Consider the following 19,808-nt stretch of genomic DNA (forward strand, 5'->3'; position numbering starts at 1 on the left):
TGCCAAGGATTAAAGATAAAGAGAGAATCTTAAAGGCCACAAGAGACAAACAAATAGTTACCTAAAAAGGAGTCCCCATAAGACTGTCAGCTGATTTCTCAAAAGAAACTTTTTAGGCTAGAAGGGACTGGCAAAATGTATTCCAAGTGATGAAAAGCAAGGACTTTTGACCAAGATTACTCTATCCAGAAAAGCTATCATTCATAATAGAAGGGCATATAAAGTGCTTCCCAGACAAGGTAAAGTTAAAGGAGTTCATCCTTACCAAGTCATTATTATATGAAATATTAAAGGAACTTATATAAGAAAAGGAAGATCAGACCTATGGACATTAAAATAGCAACACATTCACAACTATCAACAACTGAATCTAAAAAAAAACAATCTAAGCAAACAGCCAAAACAGCAATAGAATCATAGTATGGAAATCACTTGGAGGGTTATTAGCTGGGAGGGGGAAGGGGGAGAATGGGGAAAAGGTACAGGGATTAAGAAGCATAAATTGCTAGGTACAAAATAAGGGGATATTAAGAATAGTATAGGAAATGGAGAAGACAAAGAACTTATATGCACGCCCCTTGCACATGAACTAAGAAGGGAGAATGCTGGAAGGAATGGGAGTACTGGGAGAATGGGGGACAAAGGGGCAAAATTGAGAAAATTGGAATAGCATAGTCTATAAAATACATTAAAATATAAAATATTATAATGCATATTATAATATTATATATGTTATAATAACATACAATAATGTTAAAATATAAAAACTATTACCTGAGGATTCTGATGATTATTTAAAAGTGGGTAGACTGTTAGGGCAGTGAAAACTTAGAGTGATGACCAGCATGAGGGTAATTTCCCTTATTTTGGCAGCTTTTTAAAGAGTGTGAACTGTAGTCACTTTATACACTTTATGTACAGAGAAAAGAGACAGTTGAACTTGTATCAATAGTAATATTAATAGAAATTATCCAATTTGAAGAACAGCAAAAGAGGAAAAAGAGAGATTGATACAAATGAATATAGCCTCACAGCTTCATGAGACAACAGTAAAAAGTCAGCAGCATAAGTTGTCAGGGTACAACATATATAAAGTATGTGTAACCTGTTGTACATACATCAACAGGGTATGTAATTGGAATGCCAGAAAGAGAGGAAAGATCATTAATGGCAAGATTATTACAGGTTATGAGGCAATTATTAATGGTTATAAACTTGCTAAAATTTAGTGAAAGTCATAAAAATGTAGATTCAAGAAGCTCAGTGAACCCCAAACAAGATAAATTCAAGAAAAATCATGCTTTGAGACATAAACACAGAATCCCCATAGCAATAAATGGCTGAAAACCAAAGATAAAAGGAAATCTTGAAGGCACCTATGGAAAATGACACATTACATACAGGGGAACAAATTGAAAGAATATTCATGGATGTCAAAAGATGAAGAAACATCTTCAGAACGCTGAAAGAAAAAAAAAACCCTGTCAGTCCATGATTTTATATCCAATGGAACTATCCTTCAAGAATAAAGGCCAAAAAAAAAAAGATATTTTCAGATAGAGTAAACCTGGGCAATCTTCAGACTTGCCATTAATTGTATGTGATATAGAAAGCTCAGGCTGAAGGTAAATTAGATCAGAGGGGAACTTGGATTTTCAGAAACAAATAACAATAAAACTGGAAAATATCTGGGTAAATATAAAGTCTATTTTTCTTATTAAGTTCTTTAAAGTATATATGTAACTGTTCAAACAACAATTATAATACTGTCTTGTTTGTTTTTGAATGTATGTAGATATAATACACACCATGACTGTAAGAAAAAAAGAATATCCAGGAAGTGAAGGGAAGAAATCTGTATCTTTGCAAGGTTTTTATATTTTATGTAAAATAGCATAATATTAATTATAACTAGAATGTGAAAGATTACTGATGTATATTATAATCCATAGAGCAATAAGATATAGTTCAAAATAACATGTAAGTTTTTCCCTAGACTGGGAAAAAGTGGCTAGATTTGGACAACATCCAAGAAGACTCAAGAAGCTTCATATTCAGCTTATCCAGTGACATCTGACCAGGAAAAACAAACTGTAGAACACTTTTTCCTTTTTTAATCTTCTCTTTTCTCATTTATTTTTGTTGTTTCTTTGTGGTTTTTTTTTTTTTTGGCACCCATATCCCTTTCTCTTTTTTATTCTTGCTCTATTATTTCTCTCTTTTGGGTTTTTTATTCTTTGTCTTCCTGTTTTTCCTTTCCTATTCTTTATTTGAGGTCAGCTTTATTCTTCTCTTTCTCTATCCTTTCTTTTCTTTTCCTTCATCCCTTTTATATAATTATCACTTTTGTTTTTTTTTCTTCTCCATTCTTTTTATTTCTTGTCTTTTATTACTTGTTTCTATTTTCTTTATTATTTTATTTTTTTGTTGTTTTCTTGTGTTTTTTTTTTTTTTGTCTCTTTGTTCATTCTGGTTCTTTTTGTTGTTCTTTATGCTCTTTGTTTTATTTTGTGTTGAGCTATTTGTAGTTTTGTTTTGTCTTGTTTTTTTCCCTCAGCATCTGTATAATATTTTTTATACTGTGGTTAGACTTGAGCCCTACAGTCAACAAGCCCAAGGGTTAAGATATCCCATGCATGAAACAACAGCAATCAAGAATTACAGCAGGAGGACCCATGAAACTCACACAAGGATCATCCCTAGAGCATCCAACTCAGGTAATAAAGGAGATTGCAACACTGGGCCCCAGAAGACACCTTCTGAGAAAGGTCATCCCGCTTAGTCTGGGAGTCACAGAAGTTCTATTTAATATATAGAAACAAATAGATAAAGATAGTCAAATTGGGGAATCAAAGAAACAGGACCCAAATGGGAGAAGAGGAGCCTTCAGAAAAGAGCTAAATGAAATGGAGGCAAACAATTTAGCAGATACAGAGTGCAAAGTAATGCTTATAAGGATGCTCAGCATTAAGAAAAAGGACATAGAAACCATGAAAAACAACCAGGCAGAAAGGAAGAATAACATGCCTACACTGAAGAATACATTGAAAAGAATAATCAGTATGATGGATGAAGCAGAGGACTGAGTCAGCAAATTAGGGGACTATTTAGAAAAAAATCACCCAAACAGAGAAGAAAAAAAAATTAAAAAGCGGGGGAATGGTTTAAGGGATCTTTGGGACAACATGAAATGTAACAACATCCACATCATGGGAGTACCAGAAGCACAGAAAATAAAGCAAGGTATGGAGAACCTGTTTGAAGAAATAATGACAGAAAATTTCCCTAACCCGATGAAGGAAAACATGACAGAAGTTCAGGAAGCACAGAGAGTCCCAATCAAGATGAACCCAAAGAGACCCACACCAAGACACATCATAATTAAAGTGACAAAAGGCTAAGACAAAAAGAAAATCTTAAAAGCAGCAAGACAGAGATAGTTACCTACAAGGGAGTCCCCATAAGGCTGTCAGCTGACTTCTCAACAGAAACACTTCAGACCAGAAGGGATTGGGATAAAGTATTCAAAGTGATGAAAACTAATAACATGCAATGAGGAATACTCTACCCAGCAAGACTGTTATTAAAATTGAAGACCAAATAAAGAGCTTCCCAGGCAAAAAAAAAAAAGTTCATTGCCACCAAACCAGCATTTCAAATAAAAAAAAAGTTAAATGAACTGCTTTAAGAAAAAAAGGAGAGAAAAAAACATAGATACAATAAAAATGGCAATAAATAAATACTTATATATAATGACCTTAAATGTAAATAGATTAAATGCTTCAATAAAAAAAATGTAGGGTAGCTGAATGGATAAGAAAACAGGAAATATATATATGCTGTCTGAAAGAGATTCACCTCACAACAAAAGAGTTCCACAGGCTGAAAGTAAAGGAATGGAGGAAAATATCCCATGCAAGTGGAAACATAAAAAAAGCTGGGGTTGCAATATTTATATCTAACAAAACAGACTTCAAAACAAAGGCCATAAAAAGAAACAAAGAAGGTCAATCCATAATACTAAAGGGATCAATCTAGTAAGAGGATATAACCCTTCTAAATATATAATCACCCAATACAGGAGCACCTAAATATAGAAAGAAAATTTTGGTAGGCTTTAAGAGATGGACAGTAATACAGTCATAGCAGGGGATTTTAACATCCCACTGTCATCAATGGATGATCTTCCAGACAAAAATCAACAAGGAAATAATGACATTAAATGACACACTAGATCAAATAGATTTAATCAATATGTACAGAAGATTTCATTCCAAAGCAGCAGAATATACATTCTTCTGAGGTGCACATGGATCTTTTCAAAGACAGACCACATGGTAGGATACAAAATAAGTCTTAACAAATTCAAGAAGACTGAAATCATATGGAGCATTTTCTTGACTCACAATGGCATGAAGTTAGAAATCAATCTCAATAAAAAGACTCAAAATCATTCAAATACGTGGAATATAAATAGCATGTTATTAAACAATGAATAGGTCATCAATGAGATTAAGAAACTAAAAAGTATCTAGAAACAAATGAAAATGAACACACAACAACCCAAAACCTATGGGACACAACAAAAGCAGTCCTGAGAGGCAAGTTCATAGCTCTACAGGCCAACTTCAAGAAGCAAGAAAAATCTCAGTCTAAATCTACACCTACAAGAACTAGGAAAACAAGTCCAAAGTCCAAAGTAGGAGGAAGGAAATAACCAGGATCAGTGAGGAAATAAACAACATAAACTATAAAAACAATATAAAAGATCAATGAAACCAAGAACTGATTCTTTGAGAAAAAAAGATTGACAAAACTTTAATCAGACTAACAAGAAAAAAACAGAGATGATTCAAATAAATAAAATCAGAAGTGAAAGAGAAGTAACAATTGCTCTCACACATACACAAGAGATTGTAAGAAAATACAACGAACAGTATATGCCAAGAGACTGGACAACCTGGGTGAAATAGATAAATATGTAGAAACATACAATCTTCGAAAACTGAATCAGGAAGAACCAGAAAACCTGAATAAGTTGAAAAAACAATGATACTGAAGCAGTAATAAAAACTCCCAGCCAACAAAAGTCCTGGACCAGATGGCTTCACAGGTAAATTTTATCAATCATTCAAAGAAGAACTAACATCTATGCTCAAACTATTCCAAAAAATTCAAGAGGAGGGAAGAATTCCAAGTTTTTTTCTTTAGGAGGCCAGTATTACCCTAATTCCAAAAGCAGGTAAGGGCAAAATAAAGAAAGAAAATTATAGTCAAATATCCCTGATGAACATACATGCTAAAATCCTCAACAAAATATTAGCAAACCAGATCCAGCAATACATTAAAAAGATCATACAGCATGATCAAGTGAGATTTATCCCAGGGATGCAAAGTTAGTACACTATTGGCAAATCAATAAATGTTATACATCACATAAAATAAAAGACAAAAATCACATGATCATATTAATAGATGCAGAAAAAGTATTTGATAAAATCCAGCACCTATTTATGATGAAAAATCTTAGCATAGTGGGAATAGAGGGATCATACCTTAATGTTATACAGGCCACATATGAAAAAACCTATAGCCAACATCTTACTCAATGGACAAAAACCTAAAGCATTTCCTGTAAGATATAGATCAATACAGGGATGTCCATTTTCACCACTCTTATTCAACATAGTACTGGAAGTCCTAACCACAGCAATCAGACAAGAAGAAGAAATAAAAGGCATCTAAACTGGAAAGGAGGAAGTAAAACTCATTTTTCATAGATATGATAGTGTACATAGAAAACCCTAAAGACTCCACCAAAAATTTACTAGATCTAATAAATTCAGCAAGGTAGCAGTATACAAAATCAATACTCAGAAATCAATGGCATTTTATATACCAATTATGATCTGTCAGAAAGAGAAACTAAGGAAACTATCCCATTTATGATTATAACAAAAAAATTAGGTACCTAGGAATAAATTTAAGGAAGGAAAAAGAGACCTGTATTTGGAAAATTATTGGACATTGAAGAAAAAAACTGAGGAAGATTCAAGTAAGTGGAAGAATATACCATGTTCATGGACTGGAAGAATTAGCATCATTAAAATGTCCATAATACCCAAAGCAATCTATAAATTCAATGCAATTTCTATTAAAATACAAATGGCATATTTCACACACCTAGAACAAATATTCCAAAAATTTATATGGAACCAAAAAAAAAAAGACCCCAAATAGCTTCAGCAATCTTGAGCAAGAAAAATAAAGTTGGAGCTATCACAACACCTGATATCAAACTATACTATAAGGCCACTGTAATCAAAATATCCTGGTACTGGCATAAGAACAGGTATATAGATAGATTAAAAGAACAGAACAGAGTCCAGAAATAAAACCACACTTTTATGGTCAATTGATATTGACAAGTGAGGCAACAGCATACAATGGAGTAAAGACAGTCTCTTTAATAACTGGTGTTGGGAAAACTGGACTGGTACATGCAAAAAAAATGAAACTAGACCACCAATTTACAGCATACACAATAAACTCAAAATTAATAAAATACTTAAATGTAAGCAACAAAACCATAAAGATCCTAGAATACATAGGCAGACCTGGCTGGTGCGACTCAGTTAGTTGGAGCATTATTCCATAACTGAAAAGTTGTGGGTTGAATTCTCAGTTAGGGGACATACCTAGGATGCAGGTTGATCCCAGGTTTCTGATTCCAGTGCATATGATCCCTGGTCTGGGTGCTTATGGGAAGCAGACAATTGATAATTCTCTCTCACATTGATATTTCTCTCTCTACCTCCCTCTTTCCCTTCCTCTCTCACAAAAATGCAATGAAAAATAATGTCCTTGGGTGAGGATAAAAAATAATAATAAAAAGGAAAACATAGGCAATAAAATCTCAGGTATCTGACATAACAATATTTTTGCAGATATATCTCCTAGGGCAAGAAACACAAAGGAAAAATATAAACAAATGAGACTACATCAAATTGAAAAGCTTCTGCACAGCTAAAGAAATCATCAGCAATGTGAAAAGGGAACCCACTGTATGGGAGAACCCACTGTGAATTCACCAGTGATATAACTGATAAGGGGTTAATATTCAAAATATAAAAAGAACTAATACAATTCAACACCAGAAGAACAAACAATTCAATTTAAAAAAGGGCAAAGGACCTGAATGGCTATTTCTCCAAAGAGGACATACAAATGGCCCTGAGCCATATGAGTAAATGTTCAACATCACTAATCATCAGACAGATGCAAATTAAAACCACAATGAGATATCACTTCACATCTGTCAGACTGGCTATCATCAATAAGTCAACAAACAAAAAGTGTTAGTGAGGATGTGGAGAAAGGGAACTCTCATACACTGTTGGTGGGAATGCAGACTGGTGTGGTCACTGTGAAAACAGTATGGAGTATCCTCAAAAATGTAAAAATGGAACTCCCTTTTGACCTAGCAGTCCCACTTCTGGGAATACATCCTAAGAATTCTGAAACACCAATCTAGAAACAGTCTAAGTTCCCATCAGTAGGTGAGTGAATAAAAAAAACTAGTATATTCACACAATGGAATACTATGAAGCAGTATAAAAAAGAGAACTCTTACTTTTTGCAACAACATGGACAGACCTGGAGAATATTATGCTAAGTGAAGTAAGTCAGGCAGTACAAGACAAATACCATATTATCTCACTTATATGTGGAATCTAATAAACAAAATAAACTAATAAACAGAATGGAAATAGAAGTTACATGGAACAGACTGACAGCTGCTGGAGGGGAGGAAGAGACTGGATTAAAGAAGGTGAAGATATTAGCCAAAGAACATATATGTATGACCCATGGACATGGGCAACAATGAGGGGATTCTTTGAGGTAGGGGAGAGGGGCTGGGTAGAGGTGGGCAAAGGGAGAAAAAGCAGGGACACCTATAATAGCATAAACAATGAAATTCAATAAAAAAGAAAGTAAATGGTTGGAAAAATACAACATGCAAATAGTAAACATAATTCCAGGAATGCAAGGTTGGTACCATATTGCAAAGGAATAAACATGATACATCACATAGACACAATGAAGGATAATAATCACATGATCATATCAATAGATGCAGAAAAAGTATTTGATAAAATCCAGCACCTATTTCTGATGAAAACTCTCAGCAAAATGGGAATAGAGGGATTATAATAAAGCCATATGTGACAAACCCACAGCCAACATCATGCTCAATGGGCAAAAAGTAAAAGTATTTCCCTTAACAACAAGAACAAGAGGAAGGTGTCCACTTTCACCAATCTTATTCAATATAGTACTGGGAGTACTAGCTACAGCAATCAGACAAGAAGTAAAAGGCATCCAAATTGGAAAGGAGAAAGTAAAACTGTCATTATTCACAGATGACATGGTATTATACATAAAAACTCTAAAGACTCCACCAAAAAATTACTAGATCTAATGAATGAATTTGGCTAAGTAGCATGATACCAAATTAATATTCAGAAATTGGTGGCATTTTTATACACCAATAATGAACTAACAGAAGATGAAATTAAGAAAACAATCCCATTTACTATCATAACAAAAAAAATTACCTACCTACCTAGGAATAAATTTAAACAAGAAGGTAAAAGACCTGTTTCAGAAAATAATAAATACTGAAGAAAGAATTGAGAAGATATAAGTAAAAGCATATACAGTGTTCATGAATAGAAAAACTTAACATCATTAAAATGTCCATACTACCTAAAGCAATCTATAGATTCAATGAAATTTCTATCAATATACTAATGGTGTATTTGTGCCTCAACCTATGTGGCTTGGCTAGTTGGGCTTTGTCCTGCAAACCAAAAGGTTGCTGGTTCAATTCCTGGTTAGGGCACATGCCTGGGTTGCAGGTTCAGTCCCCAGTCGGGATGTATGTGGGAGGCAACCAGTTGTTTCCCTCTCATGTTGATGTTTCTCTCACTCTCTTTCTCCCTCCCCTTCTCTCTCTCTAAAATTAAAAAAAAATACCAATGGCCTATTTCACAGAACCACAACAGATATTGCAAAAAATTTGTGGAACCAAAAAGTCCCTTGAATAGCCACAGTAATCTTGAGAAAGAACAAAGATATAGGAATCACACTGCCTGAAATCAAACTATTGTACAAGGCCATAGTAATGAAACAGCATGGCACCGGCATAAAAACAGACATATAGATCAATGGAACAGAATAGAGAGCCCAGAAATAAACCTACACCCTTGTGGTCACTTAACATTTGACAAAAGTCAAGAATATACAATAGAGTAAAGACAGTCTCTTCAATAAATGGTATTTGGAAAATTGGATAGATACATACAAAAAGTCAAAAATAGACCATGAACTTACACCATATGCAAGAATAAATGGAAAATAAATTAAAGATAAATATAAGACAGGAAATCACAAAAATCCTAGAAGAAAACACAGGCAGTAAAATCTCAGACATTTCTCGTAGCAATATTTTGCTGGTACTGTATACCTCTTCAGGCAAGGGAAACAAAGAAAAAAATAAACAAATGGAACTACATCAAACTAAAAAGCTTTTGCACAGCAAAAGAGACCATCAACTAAATAAAAAGAGAGCCCACTGAATGGAAGAACATATTTGCCAATGATACGTCTGATAAGGGATTAATTTTCAAAATATAAAAAGAACTTATACAACTCAACACCAAGAAGACAAACAACCCAATTTAAAAAAAGGCAAAGGACCTGAATAGACACCTCTCCAAAGAGGACATACGGATGGCCAAGAGGCATATGAAAAATGTTCAACATCACTAATTATCAGAGAAATGAACATTAAAGCCACGAGATGTCACCTCAAACCTGTCTGAATGGCTATCATCAATAAATCAACAAACAACAAGTGCTAGCAAGGATATGGAGAGAGGGGAAACCTAGTGCACTGTTGGTGGGAATACAGACTGTAGCAGCCACTATGGAAACCAACATGAAGTTTCCTCAAAAAACTCAAAATGGAACTGCCTTTTGACCCAGTCGTCCTACTTCTGGGAATACATCCTAAAACTTCTGAAAAACTCATTCAAAGGACTCTTTGCACCCTTATGTTTATTACAGCATTATATATAATAGTCAAGATTTAGAAGCAGACCAAGTGTCCATCACTAGAAGAGTGGATAAAAAAGCTGTGGTACATTTACACAATAGAATACTAGTTGGCTGTTAGAAAAAAGAAAAAAGGGAAATCTTACCACTGGTGACAGCAAGGATGGTCCTGGAGATTATTATGCCCAGTGAAATAAGACAGTCAGGGGAAGACAAATAGCATATGGCATTACTTATATGTGGAATCTAATGAACAAAATGAACTGACGAATAAAATAGAAACAGAAGCCAGAGGCATGGGTACGTGGAAGAGACTGACAGCTGTCAGAGGGAATTGGGTTGCGGGGGAGGGGGGAGCAGGGGGGGGCGGGGGGGCTGGATTAATATGAAAGAATTAAGCAAAAAAAAAAGAGACAACATTGTCATGATAATTAGGGGGAAAGGAAGGTAGGGGTAGGTGAAGGCTGGGTAAGGGGCAGAAACTGAGCTAGAAACAGACTTTCCCTGGGGGGATGGGTGCACAATGCAATGTGCAGATGGTGTTTTATGGAGTTGTACACTTGAAACCTGTATGGTTTTGTGAACCAATGTCACCCCAATTAATTCAATAAAAATAAAAATAAATAAATAGATAAATAAAAAGGATATTAGGTAAAGTATACTTTATTTATAAGGTATATTATCAGAGATAAAGAGGGATATTTCATAAAGATAAATGGCAAAGTTCCTGAGGCTGACATAACAATTATAAATTTTTATGTGCTTAATAACAGACCCTCAAAAAATTAAAGCAAAAATTAAAAGAATTAAAAGAAATACAAAATTCCACAATAACAGTGAAATATTTTACTATCCTTCTCTCAGTAATTGATAAAACTAGACAAAAAATATCAGTAAAGACATAGAAGTTTCAAACATCACACTCAGTTGCAATGAACTAATTATTATTTATAGAATACTACACCCAACAACCACAGGCTACAGAAAGATAGTCCATATGTTTGGACAAAAAAACAAGTCTTACTAAATCTTAAATGGATAAAATCATAGAGAATATATCTCTGACCACAATGGCATTAAATTAGAAATTAATAAAAATATCATAGGAATAACACATCTCTACATAATACAATGGTCAAAGAAGAAATCATAAGGGAAATTAGAAAATACTTTGAACTAAATGATAGAGAAAATTCAACATATCAGAATTAATGGGGCCTTGGCCAGTGTGGTTGTTGTCCTGTAGACCAAAAAGTTCATGGGATCGATTCCTGGTCAGGGCACGTGCTCAGGTTGGGGGTTCAATCCCAGATCAGGGTACATATAAGAATGCAACCATTCTGTGCCCCACCCACCACCACCTTTCTCTTTCTCCTTCTCTCTCTAAAAGCAATAAAAAAATGTCCTTGGGTAAGCATATAAAAAAATTGATAGGATGCAGCTAAAACACAGAAAAAATCTCACAGCTTTAAATGATCATATAAATCAATGACCTAAGGTTCTTAAGGAACTATAAAAAGAGTAAAGTAAATCCAAAGCAAGGAGAAGGAAGAAAATAATTAAGATCAGAAATCAGTGAAAGACAAATGAATAGATTATGGAGAAAATTAAACTCAAAAGTTGGTTCTTTGAAAAAAAAATCAGTAAAACTGACAAATGTTGAGAGAGAGAGAAAATGAAATTCACCAATATCAGAAATGAAAAATAGATTATTAAATAGATTATATACAAATATATGAAAAACTTAATGTCAATAAATTTGACCAACCTTAATGAAGTGGACAAACTTCTTAAAAAGACAACTTACCAAAAGTGACATAAGGAGAAACAGCAAATCTGACTAGTCTTATATTTTTAGTTAAAAATATTAAATTTGTTATCAAACACCTTCCCACAATATAAACTCTAGGCCCAGATGGTTTCACTGTTAATTCTATCAAATATCCAGGAAAGAAATGGTACCAATTTTACACATTTTTTTTTCATGAAATAGAGGAGGAGGTAATATTGCCTAAATTCTTTTGAGTCCAGCATAGCCCAAGTACCAAACACTTACAAGGACATTACAAAAACAGAAAAATTATAGATCAATATCCCTCATGAATATAGTTGCAAAATAGTTTCAAAAGTTCTTAAAACATATTATCAAATCAAATTCAAAACTATACAGAAGGATTAATGCATAATGACTGACTAGGGTTTATCCAGAAATGTAAAGTTGGCTAACATTTTGAAAATCAATGTAATTCACCCTATCAATAGCATTTAGAGATAAAAATATGATCTTTTTAATAGCTACAGAAAATTCATTTGAAAAATTCAACAGTAATTCCTGATAAATATTATGAGTAAATTAGGAATGAAAGGTTACTTCCTCAGTTTGATAAAAGGCACCAAAGAAAACTTCACAGTTAACCCCATGTTTAATGGTAAAAGCCTGAGTGTTTTCTTTTGAGATATGGAAAAAGACAAGGATGCCCACTTTCACCACTTTTTTTTTTTTAAAGATTTTATTCATTTATTATTTTTTTTTTAGAGAGGGAAAGGAGGGAGAAAGAGAGAGAGAGAAACATCAATGTGCGGTTGCTGGGGGTTATGGCCTGCAACCCAGACATGTACCCTGGCTGGGAATTGAACCTGGGACACTTTTAGTTCCCAGCCCGTGCTCAATCCACTGAGCTACGCCAGCCAGGGCCTCACTTTCACCACTTTTATTGAACATTATACTGAAAGTCCTAGCCAGTAGAATAAAGTGGGTAAATAAAATAAAATGCATAAATATTGCACAGAAGAAGTAAAACTATCTCCATTTGCAGATGGTATTATTTATATATCTAGAAAATAACTACTAGAACTAATGAGTGAATTTTGCAATGTCCCTGGTTACAACGTTTACATATGGAACAATTTTATTTTACATGCTATAGCAATGATTCAGGTGGGAAACAAAGTTTTAAAAGCCCATTTATAGTAGCTCGGATACTGTAGTAAGGAAGATATACAAATTACCAATAAGCACATGAAAAGAAACCCAACATTATTAATGTTCAGAAAATCAAAAATTAAAAACACAATGATATATGATGTCATACCTATTAAAATGACTAAAATTAGAAAGACTGACAATACCAAGCACTGACAAAAATATAAAGCAACTGAACTCTCATAACTTACTGTTGGAGATGTGAAATGATACAACCACTTTGGAGAGCAATATGGCAGCTTCTTTAGAGATAAATATTCACCTACCATGTGACCTAGCCATTCTTCAGAGAAATGAAAACATATGTTTATACAAAGATGTATACAAGAATGTGCATAGCAAGTAAATGAACAAATTGTGGTATATCCATACAATGGAATGCTATTCAGCAATGTCTAACCCAGATAAAAAGGAGTGAATTATTGATACAAAGAATGTTTTGAATGACTCTCAATATCACTATGTTAAGTGAAAGGATTTAAATATAACATAGTATATAATATATAATTCTAGTTATAAAAATTCTAGTTTTATCAGGGGCATATATTTGTGACATCATCTCAATAAGGGGAAAATTGGGGACTACTATAATTGAACAACAATAAAATTTTACAAAAAGAAAAAAAAACTGATAAGAACAGACACTACACTTGATCTGAGCCAAAAGACCGAGAAGTGATGCACACCATCTGTTTTAGTTGCCTAGGCCTGCTATAATTAAGTATGGCAAAGTGGATGACTTAAAACAATAGAAATTCGTTTTTTCACTGTTACGAAGACTAGATGTCTGAAGTCAAAGTATTAGGGTCATGCTCCCTCCTAATGATTTAAGGAAGATTCTTTCTCTGTCTCTTAGCTTCTGATGGTTGCTGGCAATTCTTGCCCCATAACTAATATACCTTCAGTGACTTGTAACTGCCATCACTGTAATCTCTGCCTCTGTTATTATATGTATGGCCTTCTTGCTCATGTGTCTCTTCTGTGTCATCAAATATCTCTCTCCATATGAAGGCACGAGTCATTAGATTTAAGGCCCACCCCAATCCAGTATGATCTTCTCATTACTTGATTACAACTGCAAAGAACCTATTTCCAAATAATTTGCAGGTACTGGGGGTTAGAACTTCTAATACATCTCTCTAGGGGTACATAATTCAACCCATAACACCATCACCACAGTCAACATCATAAATATATTAATTCCCACTGAAAGTTTCCTAATGTCCTAACAGAGATGATGCCTATTGTAGACAGCAGGAGGGATAAATACCCTGACTTTTCCTGTCTTCCTATTTCTAATCTCCTGCCAGTATCTGGATGTCAGAGAGCAACCAGGACTGGGAGATGTCTTCTGCAGAGGCCACTTGTTGTGGTGAGTAGAGCAGGGAGAGCGGAAGACTTCACCTGATAGAAGGCCAATGTCTAACTCAGATTGCTTTAAGTTAAAGTTTTAGCAGGAAGGTGTTTTTGGATTAAAGCAATTGCAAGTATTTGCAAGGTGTCTTTGGCATGATTCCAGTTCTTCCCTGAAGCTGCTAGAGAACCTGCATTCAATTGGATATTTGGGGAAGTTTCCTTATGACTCTGATTCCTAAACAGTGTATGTGCTCACCTCAAGAGGTTTCCCACATAAAGTTGGCACATCCTCCAGGATGGCCATTTTGGGGGGCAGAAGGGAAATTTGGGTGAAAACAGTTTGATTTTTTTTATTGTAAATAGGTATAGTGACATTCTTGTGCAGATGATGCCTCTTTTATATTAAAATAAGGTGAACTTCTGTCTTTTTCACTGTTACATCCCTCACATTTAGGGTAGAACCTAAGACCTAATATTACATAAATATGTAATGTATGTAATATTGTGGAATATATGAATAAATGAATGTGCTAAAGAGTAGAATATAAAATTTCCATGGATAATCAGGATAAAATGAGAAATTTCAGAGAAATCTCCCCTGTCTGGACTCTGTGAGGATGAGTCATCATGATCTACCCTTAAAGACACTTGGGTGAGAAGCCCAACCAACACCAGAAGGGGTTAGGCTAACCAACCCCTTCTTCTAGGCAAGGGCTCACTACAAATTCCCACCTACCTCCCCAACCAGTTTGCTGGCATTTTTTTTTACTATAACTGCTATCATACACCCTTGGCCTACACAGCTCCAATACTCACACTGACCTCAGCCTTCCCTTTGTGTGGGGTCTCCTGCTTCTTCATTGGATTGGCTGGCCCTTTCCCTCTCTCCCTGCAGACTTCTGCTAATCTCCTAAACTGGCAACTCTGAGGATACAGATTGTAATTGAGCTGTCACCCTGCCCCCATCCAAAAATAAAGGGGGATATACTCTTTATACATCTTCTAAATCTCTATTCCATGGAGAAAGACTCACTATTGGTATATCCAGGATCTTAAAAAGCTAACAGCAGCATAGACTTAAGGGACCTTGGTGACCTGGGTGGTATCCCAACACACCATTACTTGCAGCCACGATGTTCTTATCTATAAAATGGGATGCTTCCCTTTACAGGGCTGTTGTGAGGAAGTGATAGAATGTACTGCAAGCATGTAGCATTGTATCAGGCAACCTCTCAATGTTGGCACTCTTCAAATCTTTGACATTCTTTCCAGGAAGATGTGAGGTCTAATTCCCTTCCATTGACTATGGACCAGCCTTAGTGACTTGCCTCTAGTTAGTAGAATGCAGGTGTAGTGACACCACTTGGCCTCTGAGGCTAGGGCATGAAAAGTGATACAGCACATTCTCTCTCCCTCTCTCTCTCCCCTATCCCCCCACTACTTGCTCTTAGAACCAAGTCACCATGATAAAATGAAGCCCAGTTGCATAAAGAGGTCATTAATAAGTGTTCTGGTCAAAATTTCAACTAAAGTTGATCTAGCATCAGCAAGCAGACATGTAGGTGAACATGCTTTATACATAATTCCAGCCCCACCCATGTTCTGACTTCAACCAGGAGCGACCTCTGGTGAGAACTGCCCAGCTGAGCCCAGTCCAACCCCAGGACCACAAGAACGAACAATAACACATGATTCTTGTATTGTGCCACTCAGTTTGGGATGGCTTGTTATTCAACAATAGATAAAATGAGCAATTAAAACATAAAACCCAAGATCATGACTATAAATTTACCATCCACCACCTTTCAGACCCCAAGTCCGCAGGCAGCAAGTGAGGTTCACAGGACCTACTTACAGAGCACGGAAGTTTGAAAGGCTTGGTGGGCGTGGTGAAGCAGGCGTTGTGAATAGGGTCTGGGTTTTGACCCTCGTTCCACTGAGCCAGGAGTGCCTCTCGGTAAATGGTAACCCCTGCTGCTTGGAGCGCGTCCTCCACTGCACTTTCCACTGAGTAGTTGTTGATGCAAGTGATGGTGGAGGTGGGTGGAGGTTGCACAAAGTGGATGCAGGAGCCCCTTATGCCAAGGTTTAAGAGTGTTTCCACTGTGGTGTAAGTGTCAATTGTATCCCCATAGACAATGACATTCCCTAGAAAAGGGGGAAATGTTTAGTTATACAGTTTAAAAAAAAGGAATAACCTTATTAGTCAAATGCTAATAATACTGAAATGCTCCCTGTAACCTCCTTTTTCAGCTGCAGGAAGCCACTGGTGTTACCTAGCAACGATGACCAAGGCAATTTAGTAAAGAATTGGCACAAAATATCCCACAAAGTAGTCAAGTATTTTAAACTCAGAAGTAGGACATTTATTTATGTTCCAATAATTTGAAAGTTGTAATTATAATAAATAAAACTGTCTAGAATAAAACCTTTTACCTGTCTTTCTTCCCTCTTTGCCACACTTATTAAGGAAAAAATTACTAAGGTTGGCAATACATTCAAGTTCTTCCTAAGATGAAAAGGACAATGGTAAAAGAAATTCATGTACATGATGGATATATGAATATTTGAATGCTGAACCTTGCTGATGTCAATGAAATTTTTCCTTTTTTTGACTACAGCAAAAAAAGGAAAAATTCCTTTTTTGAATAAAGACTAGAACATTCTGCTTTTAAGCATAATTTTTTTCTTTATTTTTTCCTCACCCAAGGACATGCTTACTGATTTTAGAGAGAAGGGGATGGTGGGAGAGACAGAAACATCAACAAGAGAGAAACACTGATGGATTTTCCCCCATACATGTCCCAACTAGGATGGAACCCACAACCTAAGTATGTGCTCTGATTGGTAATCAAACTAGCAACTTTTTGGCTTATGGATGACACTTCAACCAACTGAACCACACTGGCCAGGGCCAACAGAAAATTTTTATAAAGATTTAAATTCTAATTTCTAGAATTTACTGTGTCAAAACCTAGCAAAAGTGGCCAAAGAGTATCCTTTAGGTAAGTAAAAGTAAAATCACTACAATATTGGGAGATTTTCCCTGTGTGACATTTTGATGGTAACAGTTTATACTGTTTATTTATATTTCTTAAAAATATTATAAAAGTTAATGATGTATGATATTCTATTAATTTCATCAGTTGTAAGATCAAAGATACTATTAAATGAGTGAAACATGTTATATGCTCTTTATGTGCTATTCTCGACAATGAATTGGCATTTTTACCTTTTCACAAATAAAGAAACTGCTGAGAGTTCTGACCAAGATGGAGACATAGGTAGAAATGCTTCACTTCCTCGCACAACCAAAAGAAGGGTAACAACCAATTTAAAAACAAAAAACAACTAGACCTGACATAAAATCAAGCTGCATGCACCTCCGACACCCAAGGAGATAAACATTCATCCTTACTGGTGGGGAGAGAAGAGATGGGCAGCTGGGGCAACCAGGACAGAGAGGAGGCATGGCAAGGCTGTGGACCCTGTGGCCAGGTGGGGGCTGGTGGATCAGGTGCTCCCACATTTGCACACAGATAACCCAGGAAGAACAATGGAGGAGTGAGACAGTCCAGGAAATGAAAGACTCAAAACCTCTGGCTATAAAATCCGTGGGGGTTGAGAAGGCAGGAGAAAGTCCCAGTTTCACAGGAGAGTTCATTGGAGAGGCCCAGGGTGTCCTAGAATGTATACAAACCCACCCACCTGGGAATCAGCACCTGAAAAGGCACAATCTGCTTTTGGGAAGCAAGGGAATAAATGGAAACTGGGTTGAGAGCCGAGCAAGTGAGCATTGTTCCCTCTCTGATCCCTCCCCCACATATAGCACCACAATGTAATGACCTGGGTAGCCACATCCTGCTGAATACCTAAGGATCTGCCCCTTACAATATAACACACCTGCCAAGACAAAGAAATATGGCCCAAAGGAAAGAACAGATCAAAATTCCAGAAAAAAAACTAAGTGACAAGGAGATAAACAATCTATCAGATGCAGAGTTCAAAACACTGGTAATCAGGATGCTCACAGAAATGGTTGAGTATGGTTGCAAAATAGAGGAAAAAGTGAAGACTATACAAAATGAACTAAAGGAAAATATACAGGGAACCAACAGCTATGGGAAGAAAACCTGGACTCAAATCAATGATTTGGACCAGAAGGAAGAAATAAACATTCAACCAGAACAAAATGAAGAAATAAAAATTAAAAAAAAATGGAGAAAGACTTAGGAACCTCCAGGACATCTTTAAATGTTCTAACACCTGAATCATAGAGGTACCAGAAAGAGAAGAGGAACAGCAACAAATTGAAAACTTATTTGAACAAACAATGAAGGAGAAATTCCCCAATCTGGCAAAGGAAATATACTTCCATCAAGTTCAGGAAGCTCAGAGAGTCCCAAAGAAATTGGACCCAAAGAGGAACACACCAAGGCACATCATAATTACATTACCCAAGATTAAAATGAAGGAGAGAATCCTAGAAGCAGCAAGAGATAAGGGGACAGTCACCTACAAAGGAGTTCCCATCAGACTGTCAGCAGACTTCTCAAAAGAGACCTTGCAGGCAAGAAGGGGCTGGAAAGAAGTATTCCAAGTCATGAAAGGCAAGGACCTACATCCCAGATTGCTCTATCTAGCAAAGCTTTCATTTAGAATGGAAGGGCAGATAAAGTGCTTCTCAGATAAGATCAAGTTAAAGGAGTTCATCATCACTAAGCCCTTATTTTATGAAATGTTAAAGGGACTTATCTAAGAAAAAGAAGACAAAAATATGTACAGTAAAATGATATCAAACTCACAGTTATTAACAACCACACCTAAAACAAAAACAAAAACAAACTAAGCAAACAACTAGTAGGAACAGAACCACAGAAATGGAGATCACATGGAGGGTTATCACCAGTGGAGCAAGAGGGGGAGTGAGGGGGCAAAAGTACAGAGAATAAGTAGCATAGACTGTAGGTACGAAATAGATAGGGGGAGGTTAAGAACAGTATAGGAAATGTAGAAGCCAAAGAACTTATAAGTATGGCCCATGGACATGAACTAAGGTTGGGGAATGTGGGTGGGTGGGAGGGGGTGTGCAGGGTGAAAGGGAATAAAGGGGGGAAATGGGACAACTGTAATAGCATGATCAATAAAATATATTTTGAAAAATGGGCAAAGGACTTGATCAGACACTTCTCTAAGGAGGACATACAGAGGGCCTAGAGTCATATGAAAAGATGCTCAGGAGACTAGCCATCAGAGAGATGCAAATTAAAGCCACAATGAAATACCACTTTACACCATTGAGAATGGCCATCATAAACAAAGCAACAAACAACAAATGTTGGAGAGGGTG

The 19,808-nt window shown here is 35.8% G+C and overlaps 1 protein-coding gene and 1 pseudogene across 1 annotated transcript in view; both read right to left on the bottom strand.

Annotated features, from left to right (window-relative positions):
* CFAP61 (cilia and flagella associated protein 61) overlaps positions 1 to 19,808 on the bottom strand; it is a 382,310-nt gene that overhangs the window by 24,597 nt on the left and 337,905 nt on the right. Inside the window, 1 exon segment of the mRNA XM_036009477.1 lies at positions 16,314 to 16,606. Coding sequence (XP_035865370.1) covers positions 16,314 to 16,606 — 293 coding nt within the window.
* Positions 13,678 to 13,782, bottom strand: LOC114507216 (annotated as a pseudogene).

This window comes from Phyllostomus discolor, chromosome 9 (assembly GCF_004126475.2).
Source record: "Phyllostomus discolor isolate MPI-MPIP mPhyDis1 chromosome 9, mPhyDis1.pri.v3, whole genome shotgun sequence".
Lineage (NCBI taxonomy): Eukaryota > Metazoa > Chordata > Mammalia > Chiroptera > Phyllostomidae > Phyllostomus > Phyllostomus discolor.